Raw genomic sequence first — 20634 nt, 5'->3', positions numbered from 1 at the left:
CATCATATAGAAGAGTTGATAGAGCTAAATCAGTCGGTCTTTATCCCTGGAAGGTGTATTCAGGACAATCTGCTGCTTGTGCATGAGCTTTTCAGAGGATATATAAGGAGGCATGGTCCCCAGAGATGTACAATCAAAGTGGACATTTAGAAAGCCTACGACACGATCAACTGGGAAACATTGGAACTAGTCTTTAAAAAATTTGAGTTTCCCGAGAAGTTCATCAAATGGCTTGTTATGTGCTTCACCTCTCTTTCTTACTCTATATTGGTGAATGGATTCCCACAAGGGTATTTCAAAAGCAAGAGAGGGCTCCGACAAGGAGACCCATTATCTCCATATCTGTTTGTGTTGATCATGGAACTGCTGGGGGGTCTCTTAAAGCAGGGTTTGACCTCACGAAGTATTATCCCACATTCAAAGTGTAGAAGACTTGCCATCACTCATTTGAGCTTTGCAGATGATGTCATTCTTTTCTATAAAGGGGAAGCAGCGTCTATTAACGCAGTAAAGGAGTCCATTGATTACTTCTCCAATCTTACAGGGCTCAAAATTAACTCCATGAAAACTTTTATGCTCACTGGTAGTATGACAGAGGATGATGGAATGGCGCTTGCTAATTTGCTAGGGATTGAGAAGGCTACTCCTCCTGTTAAGTACCTTAGATTACCTCTAACCTCCGAGAATAAGCTCAAAGGACTGCCTGCCTTTGATTGAAAGAATATCTGTCAGAATCTCAAATTGGAAAAATAGAGTTTTATCTTATGCGGGAAGATTGCAGCTTATACAATCCATTCTTTCTTCTTTCCACATCTATTGGGCTAAGACCTTTATCTTGCCTATGGGAGTTCTGGATAAGGTGGCCAAGCTGTGCAACAGATTTCTTTGGGATGGAGTGTCCATGCAAACTAAGATGCATAAAGCAGTCATGCGAAACTGAGATTACACAAATCCGAAGGTGGGTTAAGCATTATGGATTCGAGAGTGTGGAACAAAGCTGCATATTGTGGGCTAGTCTTCAAAGTGGCGAGTAAAGAGGAATCTTTACAGACAAAGTGGACCTGGGAGTATCACATAAGGAGTAAGCACTTTTAGACCATGAGGATACCGCAAGACTGTTCTTGGGCCTGGAGACGCATTCTCAAACACCGAAAGACTGCTAGAAAATTCATTCGATGTTTGTTAGCAGATGGGGAGGGGACTAGCTTGTGGCATGATCCCTGGATGTCATCAAAGCTGCTGATCCATGATAATCAAGCTCGAAACTTGCTGCATGATTTACCAGATAAAGCCAAAGTGAGTGAACTAATCACAAATGGTAGATGGAATGAGGTGGTAGCACAGTTACCAGATGGAGAACTGAAAGTGAACATCCTGCAGACAAGTATCAACCCTAACATAGGGAAAGATCTAGTTGTGTGGACACCTTCCAGTAGTGGTAAGTTTACTACTAAATCTGCATATATGGCTATAAAGAAGGTAAGAGAGAAAGTGAAATGGTGCAAGCTAGTTTAGGGTAAGTACACAGTCCCAAAACACTCGTTCATAACTTGGCAACTGTTTGCCGGGTGCCTAGCTACACAAGACAGATTGATACACAGGAGGATTATCACAACCTCAAGATGTTGTTTCTGTGAGGCCCATCCTGAAAATTCGGAACATCTATTTTTCAACTGCGAGTATTCACGCAAAGTGTAGGCAGTATAGTAAAGCAGCGACTGGGGTTACAAGCATCAATTTGTGAGTCTTCCCTAGAATGGCAGAGTATTATGCGGCTTAGTCGGCAAAGATCGGTGACTAGTGAGATAGTCAAAACTTTTGTATGTGCCACAATATATGGTATCTGGAATGAAGGAATAGCAGGAAATTCAAGAAGAAATCACATGCAGCTGACACTCTCTCTAGTGACATAGTTGAAAGAATGCGAAACTACCTCCAGAGAGTAATAAAAGAAGCAGAAGACACACTTGAAGCCAGGAAGATCATAGCCAGTATCGGTATTGACTTATCGCTGAAACAGAAAACCCCAGTGCAAGGACAATGGGTGAAACCACCACTTGGAACGATAAAGATTAATACCGATGGGGCAATAAATGCGGAAGGAGTGAGATATGGTGGAGTACTAAAGGATCAGGAAGGGGTACCAGTACTTACTTACATGGGACACTCAAATCTTAGATTGGTTATAATCCAAGAGCTAAAAGGAGTTGAAGCTGGGCTTTTGGCAGCCCAATACATGAAATGTAAGAACATCTTGGTAGAAACTGATTCTTTGAGGGCAGTTCAAGTGATCAATGGGAGGGAGATATGTCCATGGTATTGCTTAGAACTGGTTGCTATGATCAGAAGGAACATGAGGAAGTTTGAGTCTGTTGTAGTCTCCCACGTGTATAGGGAGAGAAATAGAGTGGCCGACTGGCTAGCTAAGGCCAGTACTGTTATGGATAGAGTTAGTCCTTGTGAGAATCTAAACACCTTATATAGCATTACTCCGCTAGAGTATGAGTTAAATGCAATAGTAGAGGATGATGCTAGGGGTATGATGTACCAAAGAGGTTAAGTTGCTTTTCTAATATAGGTTAGGGTCTACCTAACCCCTAACTACTTCAAAAAAAAAAAAAAAAGGTTTAGGATAATATCAACTTAAGCTTAAAATAGGCAGTAATTGTCTTTTGGTTAAAGTTTGACAAACTTACCAAGTGTTGGATATTTGATCAACTTGGGACATTTGAATGCGCAAGGCGAGTCGTGTCACAAAACGCTCGCGCATTACAAATCAACTTGGGGATTAAAGATTCAATCTTTGACAATTCTTGTTATTTTTTCATAATCACATAGTTAATAGTTAAATCATGATTAGTTAAGAATTTTAACTTAGTTACTTTTTGCTTTACATTTCTGTTAATTGAGCCCACGAAGGAAAATTTGTAAAATGATAAGAGCCCAAAACTGTAGTTTTAACCCCTTAATAATAATGCTTTTAGACTAATTATGCGAGTAATAAATAAGAATTAATGCTAATTACGTGCTTTTATGTATTTCAGGCATGGAACTCAATTATGTGCAGAAATGTGCCACTTTGGCGATATAAAGGAGCAAAGGGTTGGTTGCTAAGAAGTTCTGGGATTAAATGTCAAGACGGGCAGAAACAACACACAAAAGTCAGCAGAACTATAGAAGATCGTATCTTTGGACTCAGGACTCGGAATTGGGCGTACCTTATGTCAAAATGACCGGCTCGGAAAGAGCTTTCCAATGGTCCAAACCTTGACCCAATCAGAGGAGCATAAATACATGAAAAGCCTATTGAAGTCAAAGCCAGCTGAAAAGGGCCCTGTGGACTGAAAAAATTGGGCTTTGGGCTCGATTTTCCGGCCCAAAACATGGACCCTCAGCCCATGCACGAAAATGTGGATCTGGTCTCCTCCATTTCTACACATAAGACTTAGCTCTTAAGTATCAATTAGTTTAGGTTAAAAAGTAGCCATTAGAGTAGCCATTAAACCTTAAGTTCTAGATCTAGTTTTTTAGTTTTGAATTAGTTAATTAATTAGTTTCCATTTCATCTTCTAGTTTCATTCCTTGTTTTAGATTAAGTATTTGAATCATTGTTTATCACTGATTAGATAAATAAAATAGTTAGTTCTTGTTAAATTCGATTTTGTTATTTTATATTGTTTAGATCTAATTCCAATTCTTGTTATTCTTAGTTGTTAATTTAGATTTCAATTATTGTTTAGTTGAATTTAGTAAAGTTAGAATTTTTATATGATGTCTAGTTTTAATTCAATTGGAAATGATAGTTTGATGAATCAAGGCTAAACCTCCATTAGAGGGGTTTGATGAAGCCTTAGTGAAAACTTGATTGTGTAGCGTAGAATCGTTGTAAGAGTCTATTCCACTCTAGAAGGAAGTTGATTTGCCATGAGAATGGGTGGACTTCCTCACATGTTAGTTATGAATTGGTAGAAATGCCATGTATAATTAGGGATTAGAACAACCAATTCTTACCGTGAGGACGTAAGAATTGGATTACAACAATCTATGCTAGTTTCTTAAGTTGGATTCAGGGCAGATTCAGTTCCCCCCTAATTCTTATTCTAGATTCAAACCTTAGTATTCCATAGCATTTCGTAGTTGAGTTATTCATATCTTGTTAGTTAAATTTGCATCGTAGTATAATTCGTAATTCTCTCATTGACTTTGGTAGGATTGATAGTCGTAGGAAACTTGAATGCTAAAGAACTAGGAGTGGAACGAATCTTCTATTCCAACTCTACTTCAATAGATTCAAGAGTAGAAAACAAATATCTTTGATAAGTCTAGTATAAGTTTAAGTTATAGTTTTACTTTCGTTTAGAGTTTCATCGCTTTATTTATTAGTAAAACTATCTTTTTACGATTATCATAAACCTATTGGCTTTGCCACCATTTCAACCCAAATGTGGGTTTAGTTTAGAAATTTTGTAATTTAAAAAACGTAAAGCTCAAACGGTGGGTTTGACGTATCAAGACACCCAACACTTGGTCAAACCCCACAACGTCATCTCCATCCCCAAGTACGTGTACGCACACTTGGGAGGTAATCTCTTAACCTCTTCGCAACTCCCAGTCAGAGGATACTTGGTTGTTTATAAAAGCATGCTTGTGTGACCCCGTGTTAAAATTCAGTATTGTATTTACTTTACGCGTTTAGGGCTAAACACTAGCCATAACAAACAACAAGTGGGATTAATCCCCACTTTAGTTAACGGACGCTGTTTGATTCAAATGCTACATTGACTAAACAAAAATTTAAAATAAACCAAGCAGAGCCAATCTAGTCACGCCTACAAGACAAACACTTAGCACGAAGATTAAGAGTGGAAAACCACCAGATTCTATTGGACCAACTACCTTACTCACTCCCCTCCCTTGTTTCATTGCGAGTGAGATTTTTGGTAGCACCCCACGTGGTGAAGTGGTGATCTTCTCTTTTGAAGCGTGTAGAGCCCCAAAACCTAGTTTTGCGCCCAAATTGTTCGTTTCAAACAGGGCATAGTATCAAATCTACATACAACAAATTTTCCAAATTCCAAAGCGCACAAACGTATTTCGATTGATTGAGCATCTAACTCATTGATTGTGCATATAGTTCGATTTTAATAGTCTTGCAAACGTGCATGAGACTACGCTTAGGCAATCGAAAGGTTAACGCAACTAAAACAAACTCACGTAGGAAAGCTCGTCGTTCTCGACAAACTCCTATATCTCGTCTCCCACTTTCTAAGATGGCAGACGAAGTTGTTCAAGATGAAGAGCATCTCTATAACTTTTACACACCGTTACAAGATGGTCCTCCATCTTGTATACGACTCACACCGCTTACAAGCGATTTTCGCATCCTACCAAACGTGTTCAATCTCTTACCCGTCTTCCACGGTTTTAAAAACTAGTTACCGTACGAACACCTATGGCGGATACATGAGGTATACAATACTTTCAATCATTCGGGAGTTTCTGATAATCAGGTTAAACTAAGAGTGTCTCCTTTCACTCTAGCTAGCAAGAGCCATGCACGACTTTTATCTCAGAAGCTCGATTCTTTCGATACATGGGAAAAAGTAGTGTTCTCTTTCATGAAGAAGTACTTTCCACTTAAGAAAACATAAGAGATATTAAGTAAGATATAGTTCTTTAGAGAGAGTTTGAGTGAGACATTCTCTGAAGCATAGGATAGAGTCTTTAACCTGCTCCATTCATGTCCTCACCACAAACTACAAAAATCCACTCTTGTCCAATATTTTTTCAAAGGTCGATCTTCTCCAAGAACACAAAGTAACACTCAATATCATGAGTAATGGCAATTTTTTGGATAAAGGTGCAACTAAAGATTTAACATTTCTTGAAAACTAAGCAGAAAAGAGTACTCATTGGGGCGACACAAACAACTTTAGAACATCCCAGCCTAGTACATCTAAAGCCAATGGTATTTTTGAAGTAAAATCCGATCCGGAGATCAATACATTAATTGAATCCCTCACAAGAAAGATAGATGCCCTCACAACCAAACAAAATAACCATTCTCCTAACCCAACCATGAACATAAATACCCCACCATGCATGTTCTGTTTCAACTTAAGTCACATAGATACCAATTAATGTCCCTTGCAGAACAACATCTTATCACTTCAACCAGAAGAAGTCTGTGCTTTCAATGTACTAAATGCACCATGGAGGCAACACCCAAATTATATATGGAGTACTAATCCACAAACCCAACCACCTCCAGGGTTCACAAATCATGTCAAACCACAAAATATATTCAACCAGTTCAGACAAGGACAAAGTACCTAAAACAATCAGAACAGAGCAATGGTTCCATCCAATTTTAGCCAAAACTACCAAAATCCACTAATTAGTCAACAAGCAAAGAGACCTAGTTCCAGTTACACCATCTACTAGTGTCCCATCAGATAAAAATCCGAGATAATGTTGTCTTTGATGCAATAACAAACACAAATCATGGCAACCATAAAACAAACAATCCATTTATTACATCAAAGAAACCAACAAGCTACCGATGATCAAAATGAAACTCCTAAAACACAAGAGATTAAAGCAGTCACAACTTTATGTTATGGCAAAATAGTAGACAATTGAGTAGTCTTACCAGAAGATCTTGTCCCTATAGAGATACCAGTTCCAATACAAATTTTACCAGAACCAGAAGCTGAAAAATAGATACCTCCAAATGCCCCAATATATATTCCAATTCTTAAACCATCAACTCACTCACATGACCCAGTTACGAAATATAGACCAAAAGCACCTTTCCCAGCACGCTTGATGACACCCAAGGACGATGAGATTTTTGATGAAATCAAAGAGACATTCAAGAATCTAACCATAAATCTACCGTTTCTAGATGCCATCAAACATGCACCCAAACATGCCAAATTTCTCAAGAATATGTGCACCAACAAAAGAAGAACTAACATTCCAAAAGATGCCTTTCTTACAGAACAATTTCCATCCCTCACAGAAACCAATGGAATCGTCAAATACAAAGATCCTGGTCGTTTTACCATTCCTTGCACTATAGGAGATAAGTACACAACTACTGCTCTGCTCGATCTTGGAGCAAGTGTTAACCTCCTTCCATACTACCTATTCAAATAACTTGGTTTCCACGAGTTTACACCTACAACAATGACATTACAATTAGCTGATCGCTCCATTAAATACCCAAAATGCATAGTTGAAAATGTTCTAGTCAAAGTTAAAGATTTGTATTACCCTGTTAATTTCGTCATCCTTGACACCGAAGTCGGTCATGATTCCATACCTATTATTCTAGGGCATCTCTTTTCTGCAACAACTAATGCCCTTATAAATTGCCGCAATGGATCTATGATCATGTTTTTTAGAAATCTTTCAGTGGAAGTTAATGTTTTTAAAATGATGAAGCAACAGATGGATGAGGAATTAGATGGAGAAGTGAGTATGATAGAAAATGTAGTCCAAGAATATTACGACAAAAGTTTTCTAGAAAATGAGGTGCATCAATTATTATCCTTTAGAGACTCTGATTTCGACATAGATCATTATATCGAATATACTAGTAACAATTAGGCATCCGTTCAACTATACAATTCAGATGATGATCTACCTAAACATGAAGAGAACTCACCAGCCTAAGTGTTCACTGTGGAAGAACAAAACCCCGTGGAAACTTTGTTACCCAATTCACCTACATCTAACCTTAAGACTCTCTCTCTTAACCTAAAATATATTTATCTTAATTCTGATGGCACTCATCCCATCATTATCTCATCTCAGTTGACAGAAAAGGAAGAATATCTTATGATTAGAGTGATTCAAGAACATTGCTCTGCAATTGGTTGGTCTATTGATGATATAAAAGGAATTGATCCAAAGATTTGCACACACCGAATTCATCTCGAAGAGAATGCTAAGACTTCTAGAGAACCATAGCGTCATTTAAACCTAGCTATAAAAGAAGTAGTATGAGAAGAGATCTTAAGATTACTGGATGCCGAAATCATTTATCCCATATCTAACAGCGAATGTGTTAGTCCAATTCATGTAGTACCAAAGAAATCTGGGATTACAATGGTCCACAATGCGGATGGGGAGTTACTTCCAGCATGAGTTCCTATATCATGTGGAAGATTTGTATTGATTATAGGAAGTTGAATGCTGTCACGAGAAAAGATCATTTTCCCCTGCCTTTTGTTGATCAGATGCTTGAACGCTTAGCAGGACATGCTTATTATTGTTTCTTGGATGGATATTTAGGATATTTTTAGATTTTAATCGATGAAACCGATCAAGAAAATACCACTTTCACTTGCCCTTTTGGAACCTATGCTTATGCATGTATGCTCTTCGGTCTCTGCAATACACTTGCCATATTTCAACGCTGCATGTTACACATTTTCAGTGATATGGTGGAGAGATTTATGGAAGTTTTCATGGATGATTTTTCTTTTTATGGAGATTCTTTCAACGACAGCCTATCCAACCTTTCTAACGTATTGGTGTGTTGTCAGGAAAAAAATCTAGTCCTTAATTGGGAAAAGTGTCATTTCATAGTAAAAAAAGGAATAATGTTATGTCACATTGTGTCTAAAATTGGTATAGAGGTCACTAAAGCTAAAATAGATAAAATTTCTACTCTACCTACTCAACGGACCATTTGTGAGATACGAGCCTTTCTAGGCCATGCTGGTTTTTATAGAAGATTCATTCAAAATTTCTCAAAAATTGTTAAACCGTTAACCAATCTTCTTATAAAATATATACCCTTTGAGTTTAATTTGGATTGCATACAAGCTTTTGAAACTTTGAAAGCCGCCTTAATGACTGCACCTATAATTCAACCTTCAAATTGTTCGAAACCTTTTGAGCTCATGTGTGATGCTAGTGACTATGTTGTTACACTACACCATAACAACTTTTTAGTGACAAGGGCTTTTTTTGTTTTGTGACGCCAAATAGGTGTCAGAAAATTTGTGACGCCATTATGGCATTACTGTGTGGGTTTTGCCGTCACAATTAATCAAATAATTCATTTAATTTCTTTAAGAAATATTTAGAAAATATATTGACGGCAAGGTGGCGTCAAAGAATTTAATTTCAAACGCACGTGTTGGGCATGTGTGACAGGACGAGGCGTCAACACGAAACTGTGTCCAAAGACTTCGATTTCTTCTTGACCTCAACTTAAGAACACCAAATGAGAAACCCTTCTTCTCCTCCTTTCTCGATCTATTTGAATTACACCTGTTTATGTTTTTCCCAAAATTACACCTACCATGGATAAAGGGGTCTCAAAACCACTCGATCGAAAAACAAAAAAGTAAAACTGAAAATAGGGCAAAAAAACATAGCGCTAAATCTCCTTCTTTTCAATCGTCACTGGGGTTTCTTCTCTACGTCTCTCTTGGATACAATTGCAAGGCTCACTTCCAAAAAATCGTCCTGCTCACTACGTGTTCGATTCATCTGGTAAGAATTCCTCGTTTTTAGTTAGAAATTTTTTATGGGTTTCTTTTTATTATGATTTCAAAATTTTGAAATTAAATGGGCTGTTTTTATTTTGTGTACAAAAATACAAAAAAAAAATCAACTCTTTATTTGTGCTTAAATTTGCAGCTTATCTTGAATTCTTTCCTGATACTTGATAGGTGGTGTGGAGCAATTGGTCAATTTCATCCCAAGAAACTAATATCATCAATCAAAGCAGAACTGTTTGGTGGTGCAGAGTTGGAACTACCGGCATTTCGGGATGTGGCAAGCATTTCATTGATAAGTCATTATTTGCACTTGGCTTATGTACCCAACTTTCCATAGGTGGCATCATCATTACTTCTAAGTACAGAGCAACATGGGGAGAGAAAGGGGCGTCACTCCAAGGCAAAGTTTTTTCATAAGGCAAGTTTTCTAGATATCATTGATAATGGTATGTGTAAAGGAGCGTTTTAGTTATCCCTTACAAATATGATAGGAGAAGAGAAAGGGTTTGGGAAATGATAAAGACTGAGTTCGTTGTTGAGCGAACTGCCTATGTATCTATCTCTCGATTCTGGGGGGAGAGAAGAATTGGGTCTGACATAGTTCATACATGTGGTATTTATAGTTGTTGAGCATGAAGATCTGCACAACACGTGTACTGATGAGTACAGATGTGTGGTTGAGACCTGGTATACGTGTAGGGTTGGTGTTGGTAGCAATTTCATAATGATGGGGAGTGGTTGCAGTAGTTCGTATATTGTGGTAATGAGTTGTGTCAATATGGCTTTGATAATGATTGCATCTGGATAATGGATGATGTCACTAAATGGAACATTCTGTGTGAGGGTATGCAAGTTGAGTTACTCTGGAGAGAGCTCGTAGGACGAATATCTTAGATCGGGTATGCGAGCTAATGATGTGAGTCGCTCTGAAGTGATCTGAGTATACCACTTGTATACGGTGAATTGCTATATAGCAAGCTCGGAGGACGAGGACATGAGGTCAGTGTGGTTTTTCTGTTTACGCTGGACACGTGTATAATATACATTGGTTGTGTATATTAGTCCTTCACATAGCCCCTTCTCATTAGGTCGTTCCAATTCTGTAGGGATGACCTGATGAGAGAGTAATTCCACACGTGGGAAGCACGCGGAGTAGTAACTGAAGATGCAAGTGATGCTGGTTTGACAAGTATTGGATTGATCCTAGAAGTGGAGGTTCTCAATTAGTAAGAAAGTTGTAGCTCGATGGAGCCTTGGAGCTCGAGTTAGTGAGCGTTCTGCACTGAGTTGATCTTAGAAATGTAGGTCCTCAACTAGTGAGAATTGGTGGGCTATGTAGCCTCTGAGCTCAAGTGAGCGTGTTAGCTTAAGAAAGCGTGTTGTTCGCGGAGAGCGTTCTCTTTGAGTTGAGCCTAAAGTTGTAGGACATCAACTAGGAAGAACTGTAGAGGCTAAGAAGCCTATAAGCTCAAGTGAGCGTGGTAGCTTAAGAAAGCGTGTTACTCATGGAGAGCGTTCTCTCTGAGTTGAGCATAGAGTAGTAAGTCATCAACTAGTAAGAACTGTAGAGGCTAAGAAGCCTATGAGCTCCAGTGAGCGTGGTAGCTTAAGAAAGCATGTTGGTTGCGGAGAGCGTTCTCGCTGAGTTAATCCTAGAGTTGTAGGTTCTCAACTAGTAAGAACTGTAGAGGCTAAGAAGCCTATGAGCTAAAGTGAGCGTGGTAGCTTAAAAAAGCGTGTTGCTCGCGGCGAGCGTTCTCGCTGAGTTGATCCTAGAGTTGTAGGTCATTAACTAGTAAGAACTATAAATGCTAATAAGCCTATGAGCTTAAGTGAGAGTGATACTCAGGTGGGCGTCAGGACCCAAGTGAGTCTGCCTGTGCTAGTGAGCGTCCTAATTTGGAGATCACAGTTGATAACTAGCCTTGACAATAGGAGCTGAGGCGACCTCTCGGGTCTTGACAACAGGAGCGGAGGTGACCTCTGGGGTCTTGACAACAGGAGCTGAGGCAACCTCTGGTGTCTTGACAACAAGAGTGGAGACGACCTCTGGGGTATTGAAAAAAGGAGCTGAGGCGACCTCTGGGGTCTTGTCAACAGGAGCTAGGGCAACCTCTAGGGTTTTGACAACAGGAGCTGAGGCGACCTCTGGGGTCTTGACAATAGGAGTGGAGGTGACTTTTGGGGTCTTGATAACAGGAGCGGAGGCGACCTCTGGGGTCTTGACAATAGGAGCGGAGGTGACCTCTGGGGTCTTGTCAACAGGAGCTGGGGCAACCTCTGGGGTCTTGACAATAGGAGAGAAAAGGTGACACGATATAGCGTTTGAGCTCGAGTGAGCGTTATACTCAGCTGGGTGTCGTGACCCAAGTGAGTATGTGGGCATCCTGATTTGTAGATCGTCGTCAATAGCTAGCCCCAATTTATTTTTGAAGTTTTAATTACCTTATAAAAATGTGAGTAGCCCTAGTTCGGAGATTGACCTGTAATAAATCGAGTGGATTGAACATTCCCCTGTGGCTGTAGCCAGCCCCAATTCGGAGATTGTTATGGTAGACTAGCCCCCAGCTTGGAGCGTGATATGATAAACATGGGGCTACGCAATGATAATGCTAATATGAAGCGACGTCCATGCCAAAATGAGACGAATAAATTCACTAATGAAATGGTTGAAATAAATTTACTTCACCAGGTCGAGTCTTGCTGTATTGAATTCAAATAAACTTGAAATAGATCAAAGTATATTGAATTCGCGGTATGTAACCGTAAAGTGCTTCACATAATAGTAAACGCAAATAGACTTATCTGATTGATCAGCAACAACAAATCGGTGGATTTCTCATAGCTGGTGGATCCAAGATCCAGAGAAGGGCATAGGTGAGCTCGCTTTCATTTTCTTCAGGATCCAAATCGAGCAACTCTGCAACAATTTCTTACCAAGCAACGAATTGAGGATTCTCCACTTGAATAGAAGGAGACACTTTCGTATAACAAGCATGAAGAAATGGGAGAAAGGGTTTTAAGGCCAGCAGGCGACTCTTGACCAAAAGAATGGTCCTCATTAAGATCTTGAAGATTCAATTTGACTTTATATTCGTTAGGCAAAGTTTGGTTTTTCATGTAATTAGTTATTGAATCCACATCAAAAATATTATCCATTCATGAAAGACTTGTCATTTTCCAGAGATGTGGGCTTGAGATAAATGATGAATTCGCACATGTTGATGTAAAGGTGTCGGCGTGCGAGAAAAGAAAAAAGGAAAGATGGTTTGCTCAGCTCTGGATTTGAGCTTCGAGGCTTGCCATGCTTCGTGGGCTTGAGTACTTAGGTTTTTGGAAAGTGGTTTCTCAAGAAATCAAGACCACAGACGGCGCCAATGTAAAAGAGTGTTTTAGTTATCCCTTACAAATATGATAGGAGAAGAGAAAGGGTTTGGGAAATGATAAAGACCGAGTTCGTTGTTGAGCGAACTTCCTACGTATCTATCTTTCAATTCTGGGGAGAGAGAAAAATCAAGTCTGACGTACTTCATGCATGTGGTATTTATAGTTGTTGAGCATGAAGATCTGCACAACACGTGTACTGATGAGTACAGATGTGTGGTTGAGATCTTGTATGTGTGTAGGGCTGGTGTTGGTAGGAATTTCGTAATGATGGGGAGTGCTTGCAGTAGTTCGTATATTGCGGTAATGGGTTGTGTCAATATGGCTTTGATAATGATTGCATCTGGATAATGGATGATGTCACTAAATGGAACATTATGTGTGAGGGTATGCGAGTTGAGTTACTCTGGAGCGAGCTCGTAGGACAAATATCTTAGATTGGGTATGCGAGATGATGATGTGAGTCGCTCTGAAGCGATCTGAGTATACCACTTGCATACGGTGAATTGCCATGCGGCAAGCTCGGAGGACGAGGACATGAGGTCGGTGTGGTTTTTTTGTTTACGCTGGACATGTGTATAATATACATTGGTTGTGGATATTACTCCCTCACAGTATGCATATTTGGTTATTCTCTAATATTATTTTATTTCCTTGTAATGTTGGGAGGAATGTTTTATATACTTTTGTTGAATAGGACATTCTAGGAACATATTCAGTTTAGGCAGCAGACCTTGTGTCAAATTCAAGTACAGGAAGCACCATTAGCTTATTTTAAGTTTTTATTGCAAGGTACACAACTCGTATGTCTTGATTCTTGCCCAGTCTTTGTTTCATACCCATTTAAGGCCTTGGCATGAGGTTAATGCTGCTCTAGTGAGCAATTTGTGTTTGTGGGTTTTAGCTGTCTGCTTAAAACTATAGCACCAGTACTAGTCACGATTAATGATCTAGAAGTGCATTTAATTGAAAAAATGCTGGAAGATGCTACAGATTTGATGGAGAAAGGGACGATAGCCATTAAAGCTTGTGATTAATTTTAGGTTTTCGTCGCATTTGCGTTTTGATTTGAGGGTAAAGTGTGTAATTCTTTGTTTTTCATTCTTGGGCTTTCATTTATTGGTTATGTAACCTCAATTATTGGTATGCTTGTTAGTGTATTTTGGTCTGAATTGAATTGGTGTTGGGGTTGTGTTTGTATTAGGTATTCAATATACCTAGGATATTGCTAGTCATAGAGGTTGGGGTTTTTCCTTCCATCATTTTCTTTTTCCCTAGAAAATCTAGTGGGGTGGTTGGTTTAATATCATTTTGCCTATAGTTGAAGACTTAATTGACTATTGAATGTCATATAAGTGTGCTCTAAGTAAGAGGTTTGCATAATTGTGATATTGTTACAAAGTTTCTATCCTTTAAGGTTTGTTAAATGGATTTCTCTGATCTAAGAGTTTTGGAGTTTTTTCTGTCTTTAAGCTTTGCAGTCAAGTCGATGTTTGTTTTTTCTGTCTTGTAATTTGATTATAACATAAACATCTGAGTATATGCAGTTATACATTTTTTCTTGCCTTTCAATTCCTGGTTTGGTTTATTTTGTGTTTTCACGCATTCATTTGTATCACGTCTATGTGATCCACAACAGCGAAGTTCATTTGAGTTTCTTCTCCTTTGTAAGCAAATTCGTGATCCACAAAATTAAAAGTGTTGATCTGTATTTCAGGAATGAAAATGACGACGATTGCATATAACTTTGTAAATGGAAGAAAAACAGTCTAGCCATGTAAAGCAATATAATCTTACTATATAACAAGAAGAAGGAAATAAATGGTATAGCACTATAAGTTTCGTTTACGCATTTTCAAATCTTATCAATTTCTTACATTTCCGGGCTTGCTCATAGAGTATCTAAGCTGACGAGTTATGTACGCCATAGTCTTTAACCTTGTTTTTTTTATCTATAAGTTGTTAGTTTAAGAGACCCTCGCAACATTGTTGAGGCTATTTTTAAAGCTTTAAATACGGTATCTATCTAATTATCTATAATGTTTTTTTTTATATCCTTCCCTACTAGTTATTTCTACTTCTCTTGTATAGTTTCTTATGCCGGACACCTTTCTGGTTAGATCATCTATAAGAAATTCTTCATACAAATCTATAAATTTGTTTCTAAAGTCTTGAAGAGAGACTTGGTTTATCATGGTGAGTTATATTGTAGTGTCATATACATTATACTATTCTAGATACCTATATTCGTAGTGCATTGTAATGGTCTTGAAGTCAATTTTCAACTGATTCCTTTTATCCCGTTCCATGTTTAGTTTTCAGGCCTAGGCACATTTGGCACCTGATAAATGATAAAATTGAATAGTTTACCTACGAAATGAACGATGAACTCAAAACGTAAGTAAACTAAAATTATCTATGTGTCTATCTTTATCAAAGTTTCTACTCTCAATTCTATCGAAATAGAGTGGAGTAACAAATTCGTTCCACTCCTAGTGCTCTAGCATGGAATGTTTTCTAATCTATTTAGTCGGTCTTAAGTCTAATGAGAGCTTTATGAAAGGTGTTATACTACGATACAATATGAAATTGATTATGTGAATTTAAATTACGAATGCTATGGAAATATGATTGTTTTTGAATCTAGATAAAGGATTAGAGGGGAATTGAATCCACCTCGAGTCCAACTTAATAACCTAGCATAGATTCTTGTATCTCGATTCTTACGTTCTTACGGCAAGAATTTCGAGTTCTAATCCATAGTGTTCATGGCATTTCTACCAAATACTAACTAGCATGTGAGGTCGTCTACCCATTCTCATGGCGAATCACGACCTTCTAGAGTGGAATAGATTCTATAATGTTTCTACACTATACCACTAAGTTTTCATCAAAGCTTCATCAACCCCTCTAATGGAGGTTTTAGCCTTGAGTCATCAAACCATCATTTCCCATTGAATTATAACTACTCATCATATTAAAATTCTAACTTAACTAAATTAACTAACAATGTTTCAATCTACTTAAACTACGAAATGATAATCAACAAGAATTAAAACTAGATCTATAAATTGAGATGACAAAAATCGAAATTAACAAAATAACTATTTTATTTATCTAATCAATCAAGAACAATGATTCAAAGACTTAATCTAAAACAAGAATTGAAAATGGAACTAAAACTTAATTAAAATACTTGGAAACTAGATCTAGAATTATCTATATTGTTTAGGTCTAACTAGCTACCATTAACAAAGAGCTAAGCTTTGGTTTTTATCCTTTCAGATCCAAAAATCGTGCATGGGCTTGGAGCCATGTTTTGGGCCAGAGAATCAGGCCCAAAACCCGATTCTTTCAGTCCAAAAAGGCCTCTTCAGCTGCAGTTAGCTTCAACAGACTTTTTGTCCACTTTTGCTCCTCTGATTGGGTCAAGGCTTAGACCATTAGAAAGCTCTTTCCGAGCCGGTCGTTTTGACATAAGGTAGGCCCCATTCCGAGGTCTAAGTCCAAAGATACGGCCTTCGAAATTTCTGCTGACTTGTGTCTTTGTTTTACGCCCCGTCGTCGACTTTTCAGCTTTTGACCGGGCTTTAGGAAGGCTTTGTCTTCTTGAATCTTGGCCTTTAATCACGGAACTACTTAGTAACCGACCTTTGCTCCTTTATCTCACTAAAGTGGCACATTTCTGCACATAATGGACTTTGAAACCTGAAATGCATAAAAACACGTGAATCGGTGTTAACTCTTAATTATTACTCACATAATTGGTCTAAAAGTATGATCAATTCTGAGGGGTTAAAACTACAGTTTTGGGCTCTTATCAAACCACCCCCAAACAGCATTTTGCTTGTCCTCAAGCAAAGATGAGAAATTAGAATAAGTGACCAAAAATGGAGTTTTATCTACTCGCTTTTTATTTGAGTCGCGATTGCATTGACCATATGCAACAAGGCCTTAAACCACTAGGAATTCCCTAGTGGACGAGTTATAGCCTCGTGAGAGTTTTCCAGTGAAGGTACTCACAACCTTCAACTATACTACAACGACTAAGAAATAAAACTATTATTTTCCTCATTCATGTCCCAACTATCTATACATCTCACTAGCAAATGAATAAGAATAACCAAGTCAAAAAGCTAAGCTAATATATGCATAATAATCAATCATCTATGATACGAATATAAGTACTATGAGTAATACCATGAAATGCCTAGCAGGTTCGTTTATGAAAACTCGGAATAACGTCCTTAAGTAGATCCTCACATAAATGTCAAGACGAAAACCACTCTGATTTTTCCGCTCAAGTTTTCATTTACTCCGAAAATGCAGGTGGGCACACTTTACCTTACAATCTCAATGACTACAAGGAAGCCGGAGTCGATCAAACACATCTGCCACTTACTATAACACTAACCTATTCCTAATTGAGCTAGAGGTCTTTATTAGGTGTTGCGGGGATTAGGAGATGGTTTAAAAATGAAGGAAATGGATATTCAAAAGGACAAGTCTGAGATAGTAGAGTCTTCATATTATGTAACTTAGAGAAAACCTTGTTATTTACTTTTGCTTCTACACTTTGTTTCCATCCTTAGCCATATTTTTTTCTTTTTCTTTGGCTTTTAACTCCTTTTATTCTATTTTTTTTTTTTTTTTCTTTTCTTTGGATGGAAACTCCTTTTCTTTATTTTCTGAAGCAATTAACTAACTTTTGTTTACACCGGTTTTTCTCTTCTTCTTTCTTCCTCATTCTATTCTCAGACTTATTCTAGATTGGGTAGGTTGATTTTTTTTTTAGTTTTGTTTTGTTTTTGTAATAGGGTAAAGGATTTGTGGGTTATGAAAGGCTAAAGAAAGGCTCAGAGGGGCGACTAGCGGAAAATAATTCATAGGTTTGAATTTCTGGCTATATCGATCCAAAGAGGGCCTAAATTCTCCTTAGGATATGACATAGTGATAAGCAAGTGGACGTGTGATTTCTCTATCCGGATTTTACTTATCCCTTGTGTCATTTCTCAAATGTTTTACTTCATATAATGGCTTTAGGCTATATTCTCACAGATTTGTAGAATAAGTACTCTAGCCTAGATTTGAAACTTATCGCTAACAATCATAGATACTCATGTAATATATTTATAGATAGATACAAAGATTAGTACCTACATATTAACCTAAGTTTCTAACAATTATTCGATGCAAAAGCTCATTGAGACTTCTAGATTGTTAAGAGCATAGAGAAAGAAAACAATACCAATATTCCTAAGTGTATAGCATAAACTTATTTATTTATATTTTTGAAATTTTTTGAAACTTTAACTAGAAAACAAATGCATATTATACATATCTATATCCTAACAGATGCCTTAATTACACGTGTTTTCTATGCCCCCAAAACAAGAAGCATGCTTTGTCCTCAAAGTATTGTAAATAAAGAGGGTAGGAAAAATACCATTGAAACGTGTGAAATTCAGGAACATCTGCAAAACAAAGTTAGAACGTACTAATATATGAAATAAAAACTGACGCAACTCTATAAGAGTTCAACCCATTATGGGGTTAGCCGAATTAAATTGCTTGGGACATAAACAGACACTAACAAAACTAAAAACTTACCTTATCTCCCGCTTAAACATCTTCCTCTTCGTTAATGAGACGAGGTTCCTTCGCATCCTGCCAGTCCATTATAATTTGCCATGCTTGCTGCCATTTATCATCTACTAATGCTAACCTGTTAAGTGTTATTATGTTTTATGGGATGTACGGGGCGACCAATTGAGGCTGCACCTGCCATCTCGGCCAAGTCATTATTCGCAATGAGCGAACCACCTAATTAGTGGATCTCATGACTTCAACCCTTTTCCAATCTGTGAATTGTGCACATAATACAGGTAAACAACTACGCATGATGCGCCTTACCAACACAGGCATAAGAAGATACTTACGCCTCATGGTTTGGGCTCTCTTAAGACTAGCGACTAAAACTCGGGGAATGTCATATCGGCGATGTCCCTCAGCTAAAGCGATGAAAATATCACCAGCCCGATCTTCGTTTGCAGAAATGAACCGCCATTCCCCAAAATATTCATCGGGATGAATAACATGGTGGTGCCTTCGTTTTAGGAAAAGGCTACCAAGGGCAATGCTATATCGCCTCGGTCCATTACTTTCGAAATACCCTCCCCATAATACTCATGGAAATATGTATAATCATAAAGATATGCATTATCGGTCATATATGCCCATGTGTGAACGAGGATCGTATTGGTAATCCCGAAACTAAAGCGACCACATTTTTATCGAATTGATGTGTCGGTGTCTCGACTTCTGACGGAGAATTCTTGTTCTCCATCCCGATTACAATAGAATTTAACATGGTCGTAGAAATAAGCGATGGAAGTGGTGAATATGAATCGTCATCACTTACCGTAGATGATGCCATTCTCCTAATCGGGATCCCGTGGTTCGGAACCAATGTCCATAGGTCTCGGTGCCCAACACATCTTCGAAAGACTGTTCAGGTATGACTATAGGAGATGTCATCTTAACTACTCTTTGAACAGTTCCAAAAAATCCTGGACTGACCCTCTGAAAATTTGAATTTCCCGCGTTAAGAGAAGGCAGGGCGCGGGTGCGCTCACATAGGGCGCGGTCGCGCTCGTGGGTTTTAGAATTACAGTGTTTTGGGCGCGGGTCGCACTCAAGGAGGGCGCGGGTTGCGCTCTGACTAAAATTTGGGAAAGTGTACAGTATGCGAGCATCGCTCGACGAAGCAGCTACCGTAAGTCTTTAAACAAATTTGGAAGAAAAAGAAGGAAAAGCTTGGAGTGAAAGGTGCGAGATGATGGTGGGGTGTAGTGTGGTTTGTTAGTGTAGAATGAAGAGAGTTTAAATAGGTTTTGAGCTTCCAAAATGAATCGGTAAGTTCCCAAATTGTGTTAAGGCAATTTCCGGAAATAGAAAAATTCCAAACCCGAAAATGGAAACAAACCATTTTCGTGATTTTCTAAAAATCCTGGTATCTTTCATAATGGAATTAGAATAGTAACTTCTAAACTCTCCTACATTTCATGCTACCACCACACAAATCATAGATATGTCGATATCGGCCAAATTATCAACCTTTCCTTCAAGACTACTTTACCGCGGATGATCATATAACGAATTATGCTCGGTATAAATATTACCACCCCAAAACAAGTCGGGAAGGTGGGATTAATGATAAAAACAAGCAGTACTCGAAATTAACCAATTATATTAAAAATAAAATTTAAATCCAAACAACATAAAACAAACACATTAATATTTAAATTTAACTACTTAATTAAATTTCAACTAATAAAACAATCAAAACTATGAAATAACAGCGAACACAACTGATGGTGAACACCTAGTTGTGTGATGAAGATGGACCCTGAGATGGAGATTGGCCCTGGGATGGAGAATGGCTTGAACCATCTGTCCTTCGGCGACGACGATCATGCCTGTCGGACTCGGCTGAAACCGATTCCTCCACTGGTGGCATGTGTCGTAACATCTCTATTCGGAATAAGCGCTGTGCTTCCATCTCAGTCTAGAGTATTGCATACTGGGCTTGTTGATGCTGGTGGATAGTCTCCATGTTAGACAGGATATCGTCCTGAACCCCTTCGAGCATTTCAAGTCTCGTCTGAAGGTTCGTTTGCTTCTTTCGAATTACAATCTGTCTATCTCGGATATCTTCACAAATACCATA

The 20634-nt window shown here is 38.2% G+C and overlaps 1 protein-coding gene across 1 annotated transcript; it reads left to right on the top strand.

Annotated features, from left to right (window-relative positions):
• The first annotated feature begins 1098 nt into the window (after positions 1-1098).
• LOC147493721 (uncharacterized) lies at positions 1099-1515 on the top strand. Its single transcript, XM_086567922.1, has one exon. It carries the CDS (start codon positions 1099-1101, stop codon positions 1513-1515), a length of 417 nt encoding a protein of 138 aa, XP_086424048.1.
• Positions 1516-20634: the final 19119 nt, after the last annotated feature.

The sequence above is a fragment of the Coptis chinensis genome, chromosome 6 (genome assembly GCF_015680905.1).
Source record: "Coptis chinensis isolate HL-2020 chromosome 6, ASM1568090v1, whole genome shotgun sequence".
In the NCBI taxonomy this organism is placed as follows: Eukaryota; Viridiplantae; Streptophyta; class Magnoliopsida; order Ranunculales; family Ranunculaceae; genus Coptis; species Coptis chinensis.
The sequence above is the reverse complement of the archived record's forward strand: the minus strand, read 5'-3'. Positions and strand labels throughout refer to the sequence as shown.